The sequence below is a fragment of the Pongo pygmaeus genome, chromosome 14 (assembly GCF_028885625.2).
Source record: "Pongo pygmaeus isolate AG05252 chromosome 14, NHGRI_mPonPyg2-v2.0_pri, whole genome shotgun sequence".
NCBI classification, from domain to species: domain Eukaryota; kingdom Metazoa; phylum Chordata; class Mammalia; order Primates; family Hominidae; genus Pongo; species Pongo pygmaeus.
This window is the reverse complement of record NC_072387.2, coordinates 27,474,186-27,489,719: the sequence shown is the minus strand read 5'-3', so window position 1 is coordinate 27,489,719 and position 15,534 is coordinate 27,474,186. Positions and strand designations below refer to the sequence as shown.

At 38.7% G+C, this 15,534-nt stretch overlaps 1 protein-coding gene across 8 annotated transcripts in view; it reads left to right on the top strand.

The window, feature by feature from the left end:
- The window catches only part of ZDHHC20 (zinc finger DHHC-type palmitoyltransferase 20), an 85,905-nt gene that overhangs the window by 19,217 nt on the left and 51,154 nt on the right, over positions 1-15,534 (top strand). For 7 of the 8 annotated variants that reach the window (XM_054446297.2, XM_054446294.2, XM_054446296.2 and 4 more), the window contains exon 2: positions 12,963-12,989. The exons of the other annotated variant lie outside the window; for it this stretch is intronic. In XM_054446297.2, coding sequence (XP_054302272.1) covers positions 12,963-12,989 — 27 coding nt within the window. The remainder of the gene's footprint in view (positions 1-12,962; positions 12,990-15,534) is intronic. 8 annotated transcript variants of the gene reach the window in all.

The following is a 15,534-nucleotide window of genomic DNA, read 5'->3' as shown; positions in this document are numbered from 1 at the left end:
GAGTCAGTCCTCTCAAACCCTGCTGATACTTTATCAACTAAGTTTATGTAATATTCTAAATCGTTTTTGTCATTTCATCAGTGTTCACGGTATCTTCACCAGGTATAGATGCCATGTCAAAAAAACCATTTTCTTTTCTCTTCCATAAAAAGCAACTCCTCATCTGTTCAAGTTTTATCATGAGGTTGCAGCAATTCCATCACATCTTCAGCTCTGTTTCTTATTCTACTTCTCTTGCTGTTTTCACCACATGTGCAGTCCCTTCCTCCACTGAAGTCTTGAACTGTTCAGTGTCATCCATGATCTTGTACTGGAATCAGCTTCTTCTATGCTCCTGTTAATGTTGATATTTTGACCTCCTCCCATGAAAAACGAAGTGTTCTTAATGGCATCTAGAAATGATGACTCCTTTCCAGAAGGTGATCGATGTACTTTGCCTAGATCCATCAGAGGAATCACCGTGGCATCGATAGCCTTGTGAAATGTATTTCTTAAATAAATAATAAGACTTGAAAGTTGAAATGACTCCCTGATCCATGGGCTGCAGAATAGATGTGTTAGCAGGCATAAAAACAACATGAATCTCCTTGTACATCTCCATCAGAGCCCTTGGGTGACAAGGTGCATTTTCAATGAGCAGTAATATTTTGAAAGGAATCTTTTTTCTGAGCACTTTTTCTCAAGAGTGGGCTTAAAATATTCAATAAAGCCACTGGGTGCGGTGACTCATGCCTGTAATCCCAGAACTTTGGGAGGCCGAGGTGGGTGGATCACGAGGTCAGGAGATCGAGACCATCCTGGCTAACATGGTGAAACCTTGTCTCTACTAAAAATACAAAAAATTAGCCGGGCGTGGTGGCTGGCGCCTGTAGTCCCAGCTACTCAGGAGGCTGAGGCAGGAGAATGGTGTGAACCCAGAAGGTGGAGGTTGCAGTGAGCTGAGATTGTGACACTGCACTCCAGCCTGGGCGACAGTGTGAGACTCCATCTCAAAAAAAAAAAAAAAAAAAAATGAATAAAGCATACTGTAAACAGATGTGCTGTCACCCAGGTTTTGTTGTTCCGTTTCTAGAGTGTAGGCAGAGTGGATTTAGCATAATTCTTCAGAGCCCTAGGGTTTTTGGAACGGCAAATGAGCATTGGCTTCAACTTAAAGTCCCCAGCTACATTAGCTCCTGAGAAGAGTCTGCCTGTTCTTTGAAGCTGGACATTGACTTCCTCTCTCTGGCTAGGAAAGTTCTAGGTGACCTCTTCTTCCAATAAAAGGCTGTTTCATCTACAGCAGGCATCTGTTATTTAGTGTAGCCACTGATGTGGTGTGGCTCTGTGTCCCCACCCAAATTTCACAGTGTGAAAATGGACTAATATAGCTACCTTCATCAATTATCTCAGCTAGATCTTCTGAATAACTTGCTGCAGCTTTTACGTAAAAACTTGCTGCCTCGTCCTGTACTTTTGTGTTATGGAGATGGCTTTTTTCCTTAAACCTCATAAATCAGCTTCTGCTAGCTTAAGACTTTTCTCCTGCAGCTTTCTCATCTCTCTCAGCCTTCACAAAATTAAAGAGAGTTAGGACTTTGCTCTGAATTAGGCTTTGGCTTAAGGAAATGTTGTGGCTGGTTTGATTCTCTGTGTAGAAAACTCAAACTTTTTTTGTATCAGCCTCGTTGCACTTTCTTATTCATCTATTCACTGGAGTAGTACTTTTTTAAAATTAATTAATTAATTTTTTAATTATACTTTAAGTTCTAGGGTACATGTACACAACGTGGGCCAAAGTTAGTGCTACTCCATTGGAGTAGTACTTTTAATTTTCTTCAAGAACTTTTCCTTGGCATTCACAGCTTGGCTAACTTTGGCCCAAGAGGCCTAGCGTTTAGCCTGTCTTGGTTTTTAACATGTCTTTCTCACTAAGCTTAGTCATTTCTAGCTGTTGATTTAAAGTGGCAGGTGTGTGACTCTTCCTTTCACTTGAACACTTAGAGGCCATTGTAGGATTATTAATTGGCTTGATTGCAGTATTGTTGTGTCTCCGGGAATAGGGAGGCCCAAGGACACGGAGAGAGAGGAATGTCTGGTCAGTGGAGTGGTATATTAAGTTTTCCATCGTATATGGATGCAGTTGGTGGTACTCCAAAACAATTACAGTAGTAACCTCACAGATCACTGATCACAGAGCACCAGAGCAGATATTATGATAATGAAAAAGGTTGAAATACTGTGAGAATTAACCAAAATGTGACATGGAGACACAAAGTGAGCACAAAGTGTTGGAAAAACAGCACAGATAGACTAGCTTAATGCAGGGTTGCCACAACCTTCGATTTGTAAAAAACATAATGTCTGCAAAGCACAATAAATCGAAGCACCTTATGAGGTGAAATGTGCCTATATGTATTTTCAGCAAGAATATCACAGAAGTAATGCTGTGTCATTATAATATTTTGGGGTCCGTTAATGTTGATCAGCACCTAAGGTAGTGTGTGCTATGTTTCTCCATTCTATAAAGGTACAGTTTTTCTTTGTAATTAATATTCTATTAGACCACCACATCACACGGATTCCTTTTTGAGGAAGGACTTGTTGCTCAGTTTTGGTCAGTGCAGTCAGCAGGATAGCTTCCAGCACTTTCAGCATGACTCATGTCACCCAAGGTCACACCCTTCCTGGTGCAGCTTGCACACAATGCCTGAGTGAGGTGGGGTGGGACTGCCCACTTCAGAGCTCCCTGCCAGTTGCTGAAGCTGGGCCTACATTGCAGTGAGATTGCTCCCTTAGCCCGATTATACCTCTTCCCCCTTCCTTTCACATATGCTGGTCCCTAGTAAATACATTGTACCCCAAACTCTTTGTCTTAGCATCTGGTTCCAGAGAACCCAACCTGAGTCATTTCTTATTGGGAGACATTTTGAAACCCTGTGAATAATCTGTTATTACTTTCACTTACTCCTTTTAGCATCTATTGAGAATTCTTGCTTGAAACAGTTATTACTGTGCTGGTTGCCAAATGGTGGTTTTCTAATTCCACGATTTCTTCTACATTTACTAGTTAGAATTCTACTGTATGGAAGGCATTATCCTTCTCCCATTTACTTATTTATTGATTCACTCACATATATCAGCATTCACCGGCAAATTCTACTTTGTGAATTATAATCTAACATTTATTTTATTGTTCAATTTGTCCCAGATTTGGCCAGTAGGGGCCGTTTCCATCTTGTTTCTGTGTGCTTTGATGTGTCCTTATTGTTTTTTTAGTACTTCCTTTCTTTCTGGCAACATATTTCAGCATTGTTTGATACTTTTCCTGCCCCTGGAATTGGTCATTTCAACAGGGACCAAGAATGAATATAAAAAAATGGAAACACTCAAGCATTAGAAGAAAATATGGGTGGATGATCTTAAGGCAATGAGGAAAGCCTCTAACATCTCAGAATCACCAAGCCCAATAGAAAAAACAAACAAACAAAAAAATAAGCAGATGTTTCACAGGAAAAAAAAATGAAAATGACACATAAGCATAAGAAAAGATACTGACCCTCACTTATAAGATAAATATGAGGTAAAATTACCCTGCCATACCAAAAGATTGAAAACTTCATTGACTAGACTGCAGAGAAACAGTTTCATTCATTGCTGGTAGAAGTATAAAATGATACAACCCGTATAAAAGGGTTTTTGCAAAAAGCTAAAGACATGGTGGACAGATTTACTTATGGTTCAGTAATCCCACTATTAGGAATCTACACTGAAGATAAACTTCCAGAAATAAACAACACATGCACAAGGTTATTTATTGCAACATTGTAGTAGCAAAGGATTGGAGACAACACAGATGCCCATCAATAGAAGGCTGATTGTATAACTGGAATATCCACACAATGGAATATTGTGCAATGCTTTTAAAAAAAAAAAAGGATGTCTCTGTGTGCTAATGGGTAGTGATTTCTAGAATTTGTAGGACATTTCACAAGACATATGGCCTGATCTTTTCAAAAAGTCATCATCATATGGATTTAGGGAAGATGATGGTAATAGTGCATTATTTTTGAGTCACTCCAAATCACTGCATAAAAACAGAACATGAACAGTAATTGTAGCAAAACTAGTTTGCTAGAGAATGACAGTGAGCTTCAGACAACCACATTGACTGCAGAGATACAAATTAAACTCTAATACGAACATTAAATATTTATTTTATTGTGGACCCAAGACTAAGACTAAATGAGGAAAAATGTTTGTAATGAATACTATATGCTTTAACAATGTAGATTCAGCACAACTACTAGAGAATGGAGTGAGAATATGTGAAAAAATTATTCAAACTTTTAAGTAATCATATTACTGGCAGTGTTATTGGTGTCATTATCTTGAGATTATTGGGTAAGCAATATGGGATATTCTAATTCTTCATCCCTTGTGTCCTTGAGAACCAGAATTCTCAATGGAAAAAGGAGATACAAATGTGAGATAGAAGATGTTAAGTAAAAACCCTGTAGACTTTAATTTTAATTGGAAATATCAGTGTCAACTTATCAGGTATTTAATCTTCCTTTTAAAATGGTATGCACGCACACACACAGACACACACACAGACACACACACACACACACACACACACACACTAGGAAAGGAAAACAAACCCTGTTGATTACCAGACTAGTCATTTATGTAGAAAATCCCAAAGAAACTGCAAACAAGCTACTAAAACCGAAAAGTGAATTTAGCCAGCATACAAGGTCAATAAAAAAACTAAAACATATTTCTAAATAGTATTCTATAGCAATGAGTAATTAAAATTGGAATTTTTAGAAATGCTGTTTATAATAGCATCAAAAACATGAAATATTTTAGGGATAAATCTAACAAAATATGTGCAAGGTTCTATGTGATAGAGAAAATCTAAAATGAAGAGCTACGCCATGGTCATGGGCTGTAAGACAATATTTCTAAGACATTAGTTCTCCCCAGATTGATCTGTAAGTTCAGCCAGTCAAAATCCAGGCATCAGCCAGCACTGGATCTGCCAGAACAAACAAACAAAAAACAAAACCAGGCAGATTTTTGTTTGTGAATTCCCACCCCCCACCCCCACCAGATGGAGTCTTGCTCTGTCGCCCAGGCTGGAGTGCAGTGGAGTGATCTCGGCTCACTGAAAACTCCGCCTTCCGGGTTCATGCCATTCTCCTGCCTCACCCTCCTGAGTAGCTGGGACTACAGGCGCCCGCCACCACGCCCAGCTAATTTTTTGTATTTTTAGTAGAGACGGAGTTTCACTGTGTTAGCCAGGATGGTCTCGATCTCCTGACCTCATGATCCGCCCGCCTCAGCCTCCCAAAGTTCTGGGATTACAGGCATGAGCCACTGTGCCTGGCCTTGTTTGAGTATTTTTTTAAGGAAATCAATAAGATGAGTTTAAAATTTACATGGGCCAGACACAATGGCATGCAAACTGTCTAGCTACTCAGGAGGCCTATAGTCCTAGCTACTTGGGAGGCTGAGACAGACAGATTGCTTGAGACCAGGAGTTTGAGACTAGCCTGGGCAATACAGCAAAATCCTGTCTCTAAAAAAGGTAAAAACAAGTAAATATTTATATGAAAATGCAAACCTAAAATAGCCAAAATACTTTTGAAAAATAGTAAGTTGGAGGGCTCACACTATCTGATTTCAAGATTTACTGAAAGCTATATGTAATCAAGACTGTAGTATCTGAGTAAGAATGGACATATAGATCAGTGGAACAAAATAGAGTTCAGAAATAAACCCTTCCACGTATAGTCAGTTGATTCCCATAAAAAAATTCCAAGTTAATTTAATGAAGAACAAATAGTCATTTCAACTGACAGTGTAAGAACTATTCGCCATTCATATGTAAAAAAAATTAACCTCAACCATTACCATATACAAAGTATCAACTTTTAAAATGGATTACATGTCCGGGCATCGTGGGTCACACCTGTAATCCCAGCACTTTGAGAGGCCATGGTAGGCGGATCATTTGAGGTCAAGAGTTCAAGACAAGCCTGGCCAACATGGTGAAACCCTATCTCTATTAAAAATACAAAAAAGTTGGCCAGGAGAGGTGGCTCATGCCTGTAATCCCAGCACTTTGGGAGGCCGAGGCAGGTGGATCACGAGGTCAGGAGATTGAGACCACCTTGGCTAACATGGTGAAACCCCATCTCTACTAAAAAATAAAAAAAAAATTAGTCAGGCATGATGGTGGGCACCTGTAGTCCCAGCTACTCGGGAGGCTGAGGCAGGAGAATGGTGTGAACCCAGGAGGTGGAGCTTGTAGTGAGCCGAGATCACGCCACTGCACATCAGCCTGGGCTACAGAGCGAGACTCCATCTCAAAAAAAAAAAAAAAAAAAAAAAATTAGTGGGACATTGTGGTGCATGCCTTTAGTCCTAGCTCCTTGTGAGGCTGAGGCAGGAAAATGACTTGAACCGGGAAGCGGAGGTTTTAGTGAGCTGAAATCGCACCACTGCACTCCAGCCTGGGCGACAGAGCGAGACTCTGTCTCAAAAATAATAAAATAAAATATGAAATAAAACGAGAGCAAGACTCTGTCTCAAAAATAATAAAAAATATGAAATGATAAAAAATGAAAAATATATTACAGACATAAATATAAAACTTCTAGAAGAAAGCATATGAGACACTGTGACTTTCATGGGTTGGCAAAGATTTCCCAGGCATGAATGATAAAAGAAAAAAATTGATAAATTAAGACTTCATCAAAATTAAGAGTTTGTGCTCTTCAAAAGACACTGTTAAAAATATAAAGAGGCAAGTTATGGCCTGGGAGAAAATATTGGCAAGATTTGTATCCAGAATATATAAAGAACTCATGACTCAATAAGCAATACAGTTAAAAGAGGGGCACCATTGAACATATAAGTTCACAAATAAGGGATAGTGATTGTTAATAAACACATGAAAAGATGCTGTAGTTATTAGAAAAACACAAAAGTAAAATGAAGATACCACTGCATATTTTTTAGAACAGCTAAATTTTAAAAACTGTCAATTCTAAGTATTGGTGAGGATGTGGAGCAACTATAACTCTGATCCATTTTAGGTGGAAGTGCCAAACACTTTGTGCCAAATACAGCCACTTTGAAAATAGTTTGGCCGTTCCTGGTAAAGTTAAACACATATTTAACATTAGACCCAGCAATCCCATTTTTAGATATTTACTTAAGTAATGAAAATTGATATTGTTTGGCTGTGTCCCCATCCAAATCTCATCTTGAATTGTACTCCCATAATTCCCCTGTGTTGTGGGAGGGACCCAGTGGGAGATAATTTGAATCATGGGGGTGGTTTCCCCCATACTGTTCTCCTGGTAGTGAATGAGTCTCAAGAGAGATCTGATGGTTTTATCAGGGGTTTCTGCATTTGCATCCTCATTTTCTCTTGCCTCCACTGTGTAAAAAGTGCCTTTTGCCTCCGGCCATAATTCTGAGGCCTCACCAGCCATGTGGAAATGTAAGTCCAGTTAAACCTCTTTTTCCTCCTAGTCTGGTATGTCTTTATCACCAGCGTGAAAATGGACTAATAGAAAAATATTATGTCCACCCAAAGGCTTGGTGAATACACGAGTAATCATAATAGACAAAAAGGTGAAATCATTCAAATGTCAATGAACTGATTAATGGATAAAGTTGTCGTACCTCCATATAACAGAATGCTTTTTGGCAGTAAAAGGACAAGCAGGGACTTCCAGTTCTGAGACAAGATGAAATAGAGACTCTTCTTCCTTTTCTTAGTAAGTACAGCTAAAATCCCTGGAAAATGTACAGAAAACAAACCTGAGAAGACTCTGAAAGGTAGCAAGAAGAAGCCAGATCAGCTAGGGACCTTGTGACCTGAGGAATAACATGGTGATGTGTTCCCTAGATTTTTTTTTTTTCTTCATATGTGTGCTAGAGAAGCTGTCAACCTGGAAACACCAATGAATACAGACCAAGACAAACCCTAGAAAAGACCATTTTTATTAGTCAAGCCAGGAAAGGGACAACCTAGTAAGACAGAAAACTTGTAGACAAAAACTGCCCTACTCTAGCCAAAAACAATAGACAAACTGTGCTCCATCCCCCACTCTCACCTGCAAAGACTGAGTATTGAGCTTAAGACTTCCCCCGTTTGCCCAGCTGTAACAAGACCCCCCTTCCTGTGTCTCTTCCCCAACATTCCTGCTGGGATAGTATCAGAAAAGGTGAAGCCCTAGTCAGGAGCCTAGATTTTCATTCCCACTGGGCAGTAATGATGTGTCCCTTCCATCCCCCCAACCCAAACAGTAACAAGTTCCCTCTCATGGTGTCAATGGAGGCTATCTGGGAAGCACTAAGGAGGTACCTCTACCCTTCCCAGCCAAGATGTGTGTGCAGAAGCCTAGCGGGGAGCTGGGACTTGGACTCCCACCTGATGGCAACAAGGTGGTGCTCCCACATCTCTCACTGCATGGAGTCAGATGAGGCCTGCAAAAACAAATTTAAATAAGATCTAGAGTCTCAGCATAATACTAAAACATTTCAGGATACAATTGAAAACCATCCATCCTACCAAGAACCAGGAAAACTAATTTAAATGAGAAAAGACAATAGATACTAAAACCAAAAAGACACAGATGTTGGAATTACTTGACAAGGACTTTAATGCAGCTATCTTTAAAATGATTCAATATGCAATTGAATCATGAAAAAATAGAATTCTCAACAAAGAAATAGAAGATGTAAAGAACCAGATGGAGATTTTTAAACTGAAAATACAATAGCCAAAATTTTAAAAAGTCAACTGAACAGCAGAATGGAGAGGACAGAGGAAAAAAGTGAATGAACTCGAAGATAAAACATCAGAAATTACCCAGTCTGAACAAAAGAGAGAAAATATACTGAAAAATATAAATGAACAAATCATCAGGGACTGTGGGACTATTTTTAGAAGTTCTAATATTTGTACCGTCAGAGTCCCAGGGGAGAAGAAAGACGATATGGTTGAAAAGGTATTCAAAGAAATGATAGCTTAAAATTTTCGAACTTGGCGAAGGACATATTCAAGAAGAACTCAAGAAGTTCAGCAAACTCCAAACAGGAAAATCCCAAAGAAATCCACTCCAACATACATTATAACCAAATTTCTGACAACTAAATATAAAATCTTGAAAACAGTGAGGACACTTTACCTGTAGGGGAAAAACAGAATAACAGCAGATTTGTCATCAGAAACCATGGAATTTAGAAGGCAGTAGTACATATTTAAAGTACTGAATGAAAAGAGCTGTCAACCCAGAATTCTATATCCAGCATATAACTGGCCCATCACGGTTGAAAGTTGACAGTTGTACCTTCAGATAGCACATCCTCAAATTATAAGAATACAAAGCAAAAACAGGATAAAGGAAATAATACAGCTTCTTTCTCCACATGCTTCTCATTTGTTAAGGAGGGCAAAAAAAAATTTTCCCAGTGACAGTTTTTCCCTCCCTCAAGATCTACGCATTTGCAAGAACTGGATCCCATAGCCATAGTAGATACAAGTATACTGATAAAGTGAGTATCTGACGTTTTCAGGCTCAATAAGTGGGAGACAGGCAAGAAAAAGGGGCAATGAAGTGAAGAATAGGACATAGCCAGCCCTCATGTTCACAAAGAACCATAAATTAATGTTGTCTCTAAATGAGGTTAGTGTCATTGACAAGATTGAAATATGACATTTCTTACATTAAAAAAATCATGTATAAACATTTAGTGGTCCTAATAGGTTTTTTTGTTGTTGTTATTGTTGGTTTTTTTTTTTGAGACAGAGTCTCACTCTTTCACCCAGGCTGGAGTGCAGTGGTGTGATCTTGGCTCACTGCAACCTCTGCCTCCCAGGTTCAAGCGATTCTCCTGCCTCATCCTCCTGAGTAGCTGGGACTACAGGCACACGCCGCCACACCCAGCTAATTTTTTGTATTTTTAGTAGAGATGGGGTTTCGCCATCTTGGCCAGGCTGGTCTTGAACTCCTGACCTCGTGATCCACCTGCCTCAGCCTCCCAAAGTGCTGAGATTACAGGCATGAGCCACCACGCCCAGCCCTAATAGTTTTTATAAGCTTGGTTTTGTCATCAAAAGAATTTTTAAAAAACATAGTTTGGAGTTGGGTGCGGTGGCTCACGCCTGTAATCCCAGCACTTCAGGAGTCCAAGGCGGGTGGATCATGAGGTCAGGAGGTCAAGACCATTCTGGCCAACATGGTGAAACTCCGTCTCTACTAAAAATACAAAAATTAGCCAGGCGTGGTGGCATGCACCTGTAATCCCAGCTACTCAGGAGGTTGAGGCAGGAGAATTGCTTGAACCCGGAGAGTGGATGTTGCAGTGAGCCAAGATCGCGCCACTTCACTCCAGCCTGGGTGACAGAACAAAACTCTGTCTCAAAAACAAAACAAAACAAAAAAGAAAAAAATATTTTGGGATCCCCATAAAAAGGAATAGCCTTGTCTCACTGTGAGAGGTTCTGCAGATTGCTGTTCCCAGCCATGTCTTTGTCTCTGTAGTTAGAGGTGCCATTAGCAAATATTGAGAGTTTGTTCCATGCTGTACACTGTTTCAGATGCTGGTGAAAAAGTCATGTCCTCTACCTCCAGGAAAAAAACCTAGGAGGAACTATGAACTGTAAACCAGTAATTACAAGTGTCAGGGGTGTTATGAAAGGGAAAGTATAAAGTGTTGTGAGAATATATACCGAGATTTATTTAACCCATTCTGTGGTCAGGAAAGTCCTCTGTGAAGAAGTGATTCTAGCCATTGTTGGTTTGGTTTTTTTTTTTTTTTTTGAAACAGAGTCTAATTCTGTTGTCCAGGCTGGAGTGCAGTGGTGCAATCTTGGCTCAGTGCAACCTCTGCCCCATGGGTTCAAGTGATTCTCCTGCCTCAGCCTCCTGAATAGGTGGGACTATAGGTGCATGCCACCACACCTGGCTAATTTTTGCATTTTTTAGTGCAGATGGGGTTTCACCATGTTGGCCAGGCTGGTCTCGAATTCCTGACCTCAAGTGATCCGCCCATCTCAGCCTCCCAAAGTGCTGAGATTACAGGCGTGAGCCACCGTGCCGGGCCTAGCTTTGTTTTTATATGAAGCAGTTTTATTGTTCCCTGAATATCTTAGTGAGAAACTGGAAGAGACAACCACTGGAAACTGTTAGCTAGATGTTATTTTAAATTCAGATTTTCTACTTGGAGGAGGGTGATAACACAGTATATTATCAAGTTTTCGTCCTTACCAGTAGTCTGAACAGACTTAATTCAAATCCCATCTATACTACATATACTAGCTCTGTGACCTTAGGAAGGTCATTTAATTATTTTGAGCCTTAGTTTACTTATCTGTAAAATGGAGCTAATGATAACTTGCAGGGTTGTTACTATTCTAAGACATGATTCCACACTTCAAGGAGCATTTATTCCAGTAAGGTGAGACAGACATATTGACAAGTAATTGAAAAAATAAAAAGAAAAGAAGAAAAATGAGATGGTGTGGTAAAGATGGAAGAATGATCAGTGGTGATATAAAGGAGTGATCTACTCTGCCTAAAGAGGGACTCAGGAAGGCTTTACAAAGGAGCTAGTATTCAAAACGGGCCTTGAAGGATGAATAGACAAGGTACATGGCACATATGAAACAGCTTGATGCATTTGGGAAACCACAATTTGTTTAGAATAATTAGACCAGAAATATGGGCAAATGACAGAAGAAACTAGAGAGAGCCTGGCGCGGTGGCTCACATCTGTAATTCCAAAACTTTGGGAGGCTGAGGCGGGCGGATTCACTTGAAGTCAGGAGTTCGAGACCAGCCTGGCCAACATGGTGGAAACCCATCTCTACTAAAAATACAAAAATTAGCCAGGCGTGGTGGCACGCACCTGTAATCCCAGCTACTCGGGAGGCTGAGGCAGGAGAATCACTTGAACCTGGGAGGTGGAGGTTGCAGTGAGCCAAGATTGTGCCACTGCACTCCAGGCTGGGCGACAGAGCTAGACCCTGTCTCAAAAAAAAACCGAAAAAAAAGGAAGAAACTAGAGAGGTAGACAGATTGTAGATTACAGAGGGCTTGTAGTGTTTGCTACCCTGAAGATTTTGGACTTCATTCTGAAAGTGACTCACAGATATTGAAGAGTATTCATCAGATTTGCTAGTGGTGGTGGTGTGTTAACACTGACTGTAGGAAGATGCCTTAAGCTGTTGCATTTGAGGAGGACAGTGGGGAGGGATTAAAGAATAGGTGACAGATTATAAAGAGACTTAGATAGTAGAAACAACAGGACTCGAGGCCATTGAATTATCCAGGAAGAAAGAGTAAATAGCAGTTCACAGGGTTTCAGGCTTGGTAGACTGAAGTGGTTGTTGGCTTTATTCATCACAATAGTAATACAAGATGGAAAAAAACATAAGAGAGGTAGACACTGAATTACTGTGCGTAGTCTGACTTTTTCAGTATTTGATTATTCAGAGAAAAAAACACTAAAAATTAGCAGGGTAAGTTCATCTACTTTTTTCTTTAGAAAAATACATTTGTCTTGAGTATAGATTCACAAAGAGGTTGATAAGAGTACATCACAGACTAACAAATAAGTTATGGGGGTCATAGAGGACAGTTCTGTTCATTCTGCGGATATCATTAAGGAAAGAGCTAAAGAAAACATTGCAGCTATAACCATGTGGATACACTTAATAAAGTTCTGAAAACATTTAGTGTGACTGTAGTGTTAATGATCAAGAATTTGGATTTTAGCATTTTAATGGTTTTGGAGTTTTTTAAGTGCAATTTTGACTTTGCATTAGTGTCTGCAATTTATAACTAAAGTTTATTTTTTTGAAAATGATATTAAGATGAATATTCAACCTGAAATAAAACTTACATACAAAATGTTTAAAGTATATTTATTCACTATTTTTTCTTCTATTCTAGTTACTATTTTTGGAAATGAAGAAAATGGTAAGGCACTTTTAGTTTCAATTTAAGTTAAATGCTTAATGATATTTTAATTGGAACATACTTTTTATTTAGTGATGAATGCATGTGTTTTTGCTTTTTAGAAATAAAATCCCTGTCTTTACATTTTAAGTAATTAAAAGGAGATCTAGTAATGGGGTTATTTCCAGACCAAGACATTTCATGTATTCTCATTTTGTATTGTGTATGTAAATTAAAGTAGACATTATTTTGTACAACACCTAGTACCCAAACTTCTTTGTGTATTTATATAAATATTTCTGTCTCATATGTTCTTCACAACTTTTTAGTTAGATTTTTTAATGAGTTCTAGCTAGGTTGAGGAGACAATTCTGCTTTCGTGATGTCTACATTTTATTGATGGTTCTCGTTGAGGCATTTGTTAAAATCGCACTTTACAATGCACAGATATTTAAGAAAATAACCAGACTGTAAATTTGTAAATTGCATTACCAGTTTAAGGAAGCTAAAGTTTTTATAACAACTAAGTAAAAAAGATGGTGCCTAGAGGGAAAAATCATTTCTCAAAATTTCACTGGGATAAAAGCAAATTTCATAAGTCTGTTGAGATTAAATTTAAACAAAATTTAATTGGACATACAAAACTCCAGAGGATTTCTAAAATACTTGAACAGTTAGAAATTATTAATAAATAGTAATTCCTCTTACTGGAGACAATTAGGCATTAAGTGTGTAAATCTTAAATTACCTTTAAATTTAATTTGTCAGTAACAGAATAAACGCAGACTCAATCTTGGTTGGCTTATTTTCTTTCTTTAAATCAAAAATGTTTCCTGTATGTTGGAAGCACAGATATAGAAAGCAAAGAATTTCAGAAGTTCTTATAAAAGAACTTTTAACTTATATCATTATCTCTTGGGGCTATTTTTACCGTGTCTCTCAAAGAGTCTTTTTTTTTTTTTTTTTGAGACAGAGTCTCGCTCTGTCGCCCAGGCTGGAGTGCAGTGGCGCAATCTCCGCTCACTGCAAGCTCCGCCTCCCAGGTTCACGCCATTGTCCTGCCTTAGCCTCCTGAGTAGCTGGGACTACAGGCGCTCGCCACGACGCCCGGCTAATTTTTTGTATTTTTTTAGTAGAGACAGGGTTTTCCTGTGTTAGTCAGGATGGTCTCGATCTCCTGACCTCGTGATCCGCCCGCCTCTGCCTCCCAAGGTGCTGGGATTACAAGCATGAGCCACGTTGCCTGGCCAAAGAGTCTTTCAATACAGTCTTTTGTTGTTGTTAGCTTGTTTGTTTTTAAATTCAGTTACAGGTGATTTTTGAACTTCTGAACACAGAATTTGGTATATAGGTTTCAGGTTTTTCTTTCAACTTTGATTTAATTTTCTCAGTTAACTATGATTTTACTTCCTATATTACTTGTAACCAATGGTTTAATAGCATGTATATGTAACCAGAAGTTTGCCTATTGATAATCACGTTAATTTGAATGTAGTGAAAAGCATTGTTTTCTGTTATTCTTTACTCATTATAATTTAATGGCAACATCTTTTAGGTACTTACTATATTCTAGGTCTTGTGTTAAGAGCTTTATCTATTTTTTAACAGAATATATTTTTAAGCAAAACCATTTTCTTTTGTTTTCATGAAGAAAGGAAATTTTCTAAAATTATATTAAATGTTTTTAAAACTATGAAGAGTATATTGTTTTTACATTTAAAGTATCTCCAAGTTACCATCTATCTCAAAGTTATACGATAGTGTATAGATGAGGAGCAACAAGCTTGATTTAATATGGGGTCTAGGCAAAAATATTTATAAAGGAAGTAAGCAAAGTGAAGATAACATTGCATGGTTGTTAAATGGTCTCAGTGTTATCATAGCAGTAGGAAACTAAGTTCTTGCACGCTTTTCCAAAGGAAAAACAAATGAAGCAATTATATATAATATATAAAATATACATATAATATATATATTTTTTCTTTTTCTTTTTTTTTGCGACGGAGTCTCGCTCTGTCACTCAGGCTAGAGTGCAGTGGCATGATCTTGGCTCACTGCAACCTTTGCCTCCCAGGTTTAGGCGATCCTCCCACCTCAGCCTACCAAGTAGCTGAGATTACAAGTGTGCACCACTACGCCCAGGTAATTTTTTGTATTAGTAGAGATGGAGTTCTACCATGTTGGCCAGGCTGGTCTTGAACTCCTGACCTCAAGTGATCCGCCCACCCCAGCCTCCAAAAGTGTCGGGAATACAGGCGTGAGCCGCTGCACCTAGCCAAAGCAATGATACTGAGTCCATTGGGTACACCATGGGGTTCAACCTGAAGGGAACTGACAGGATAGAGAAAGCAGATTTTGAGAAACCAGTTTTTAATGTGTATGACAATCAATGTTAGTGGAAACAAAAAGAGCACATTTGAAAATGGAAGGAAGTTAGGGTTACGATTTTATCTTGGCATCAGATATTGGCTTAGAAGTAGAATATGACCATTAAGATGGTGGTTTAAAACGTGGAGGAAACTATAATTTTAGCTAGGACATAGTGAAAAGAACCTTGGATTATTGT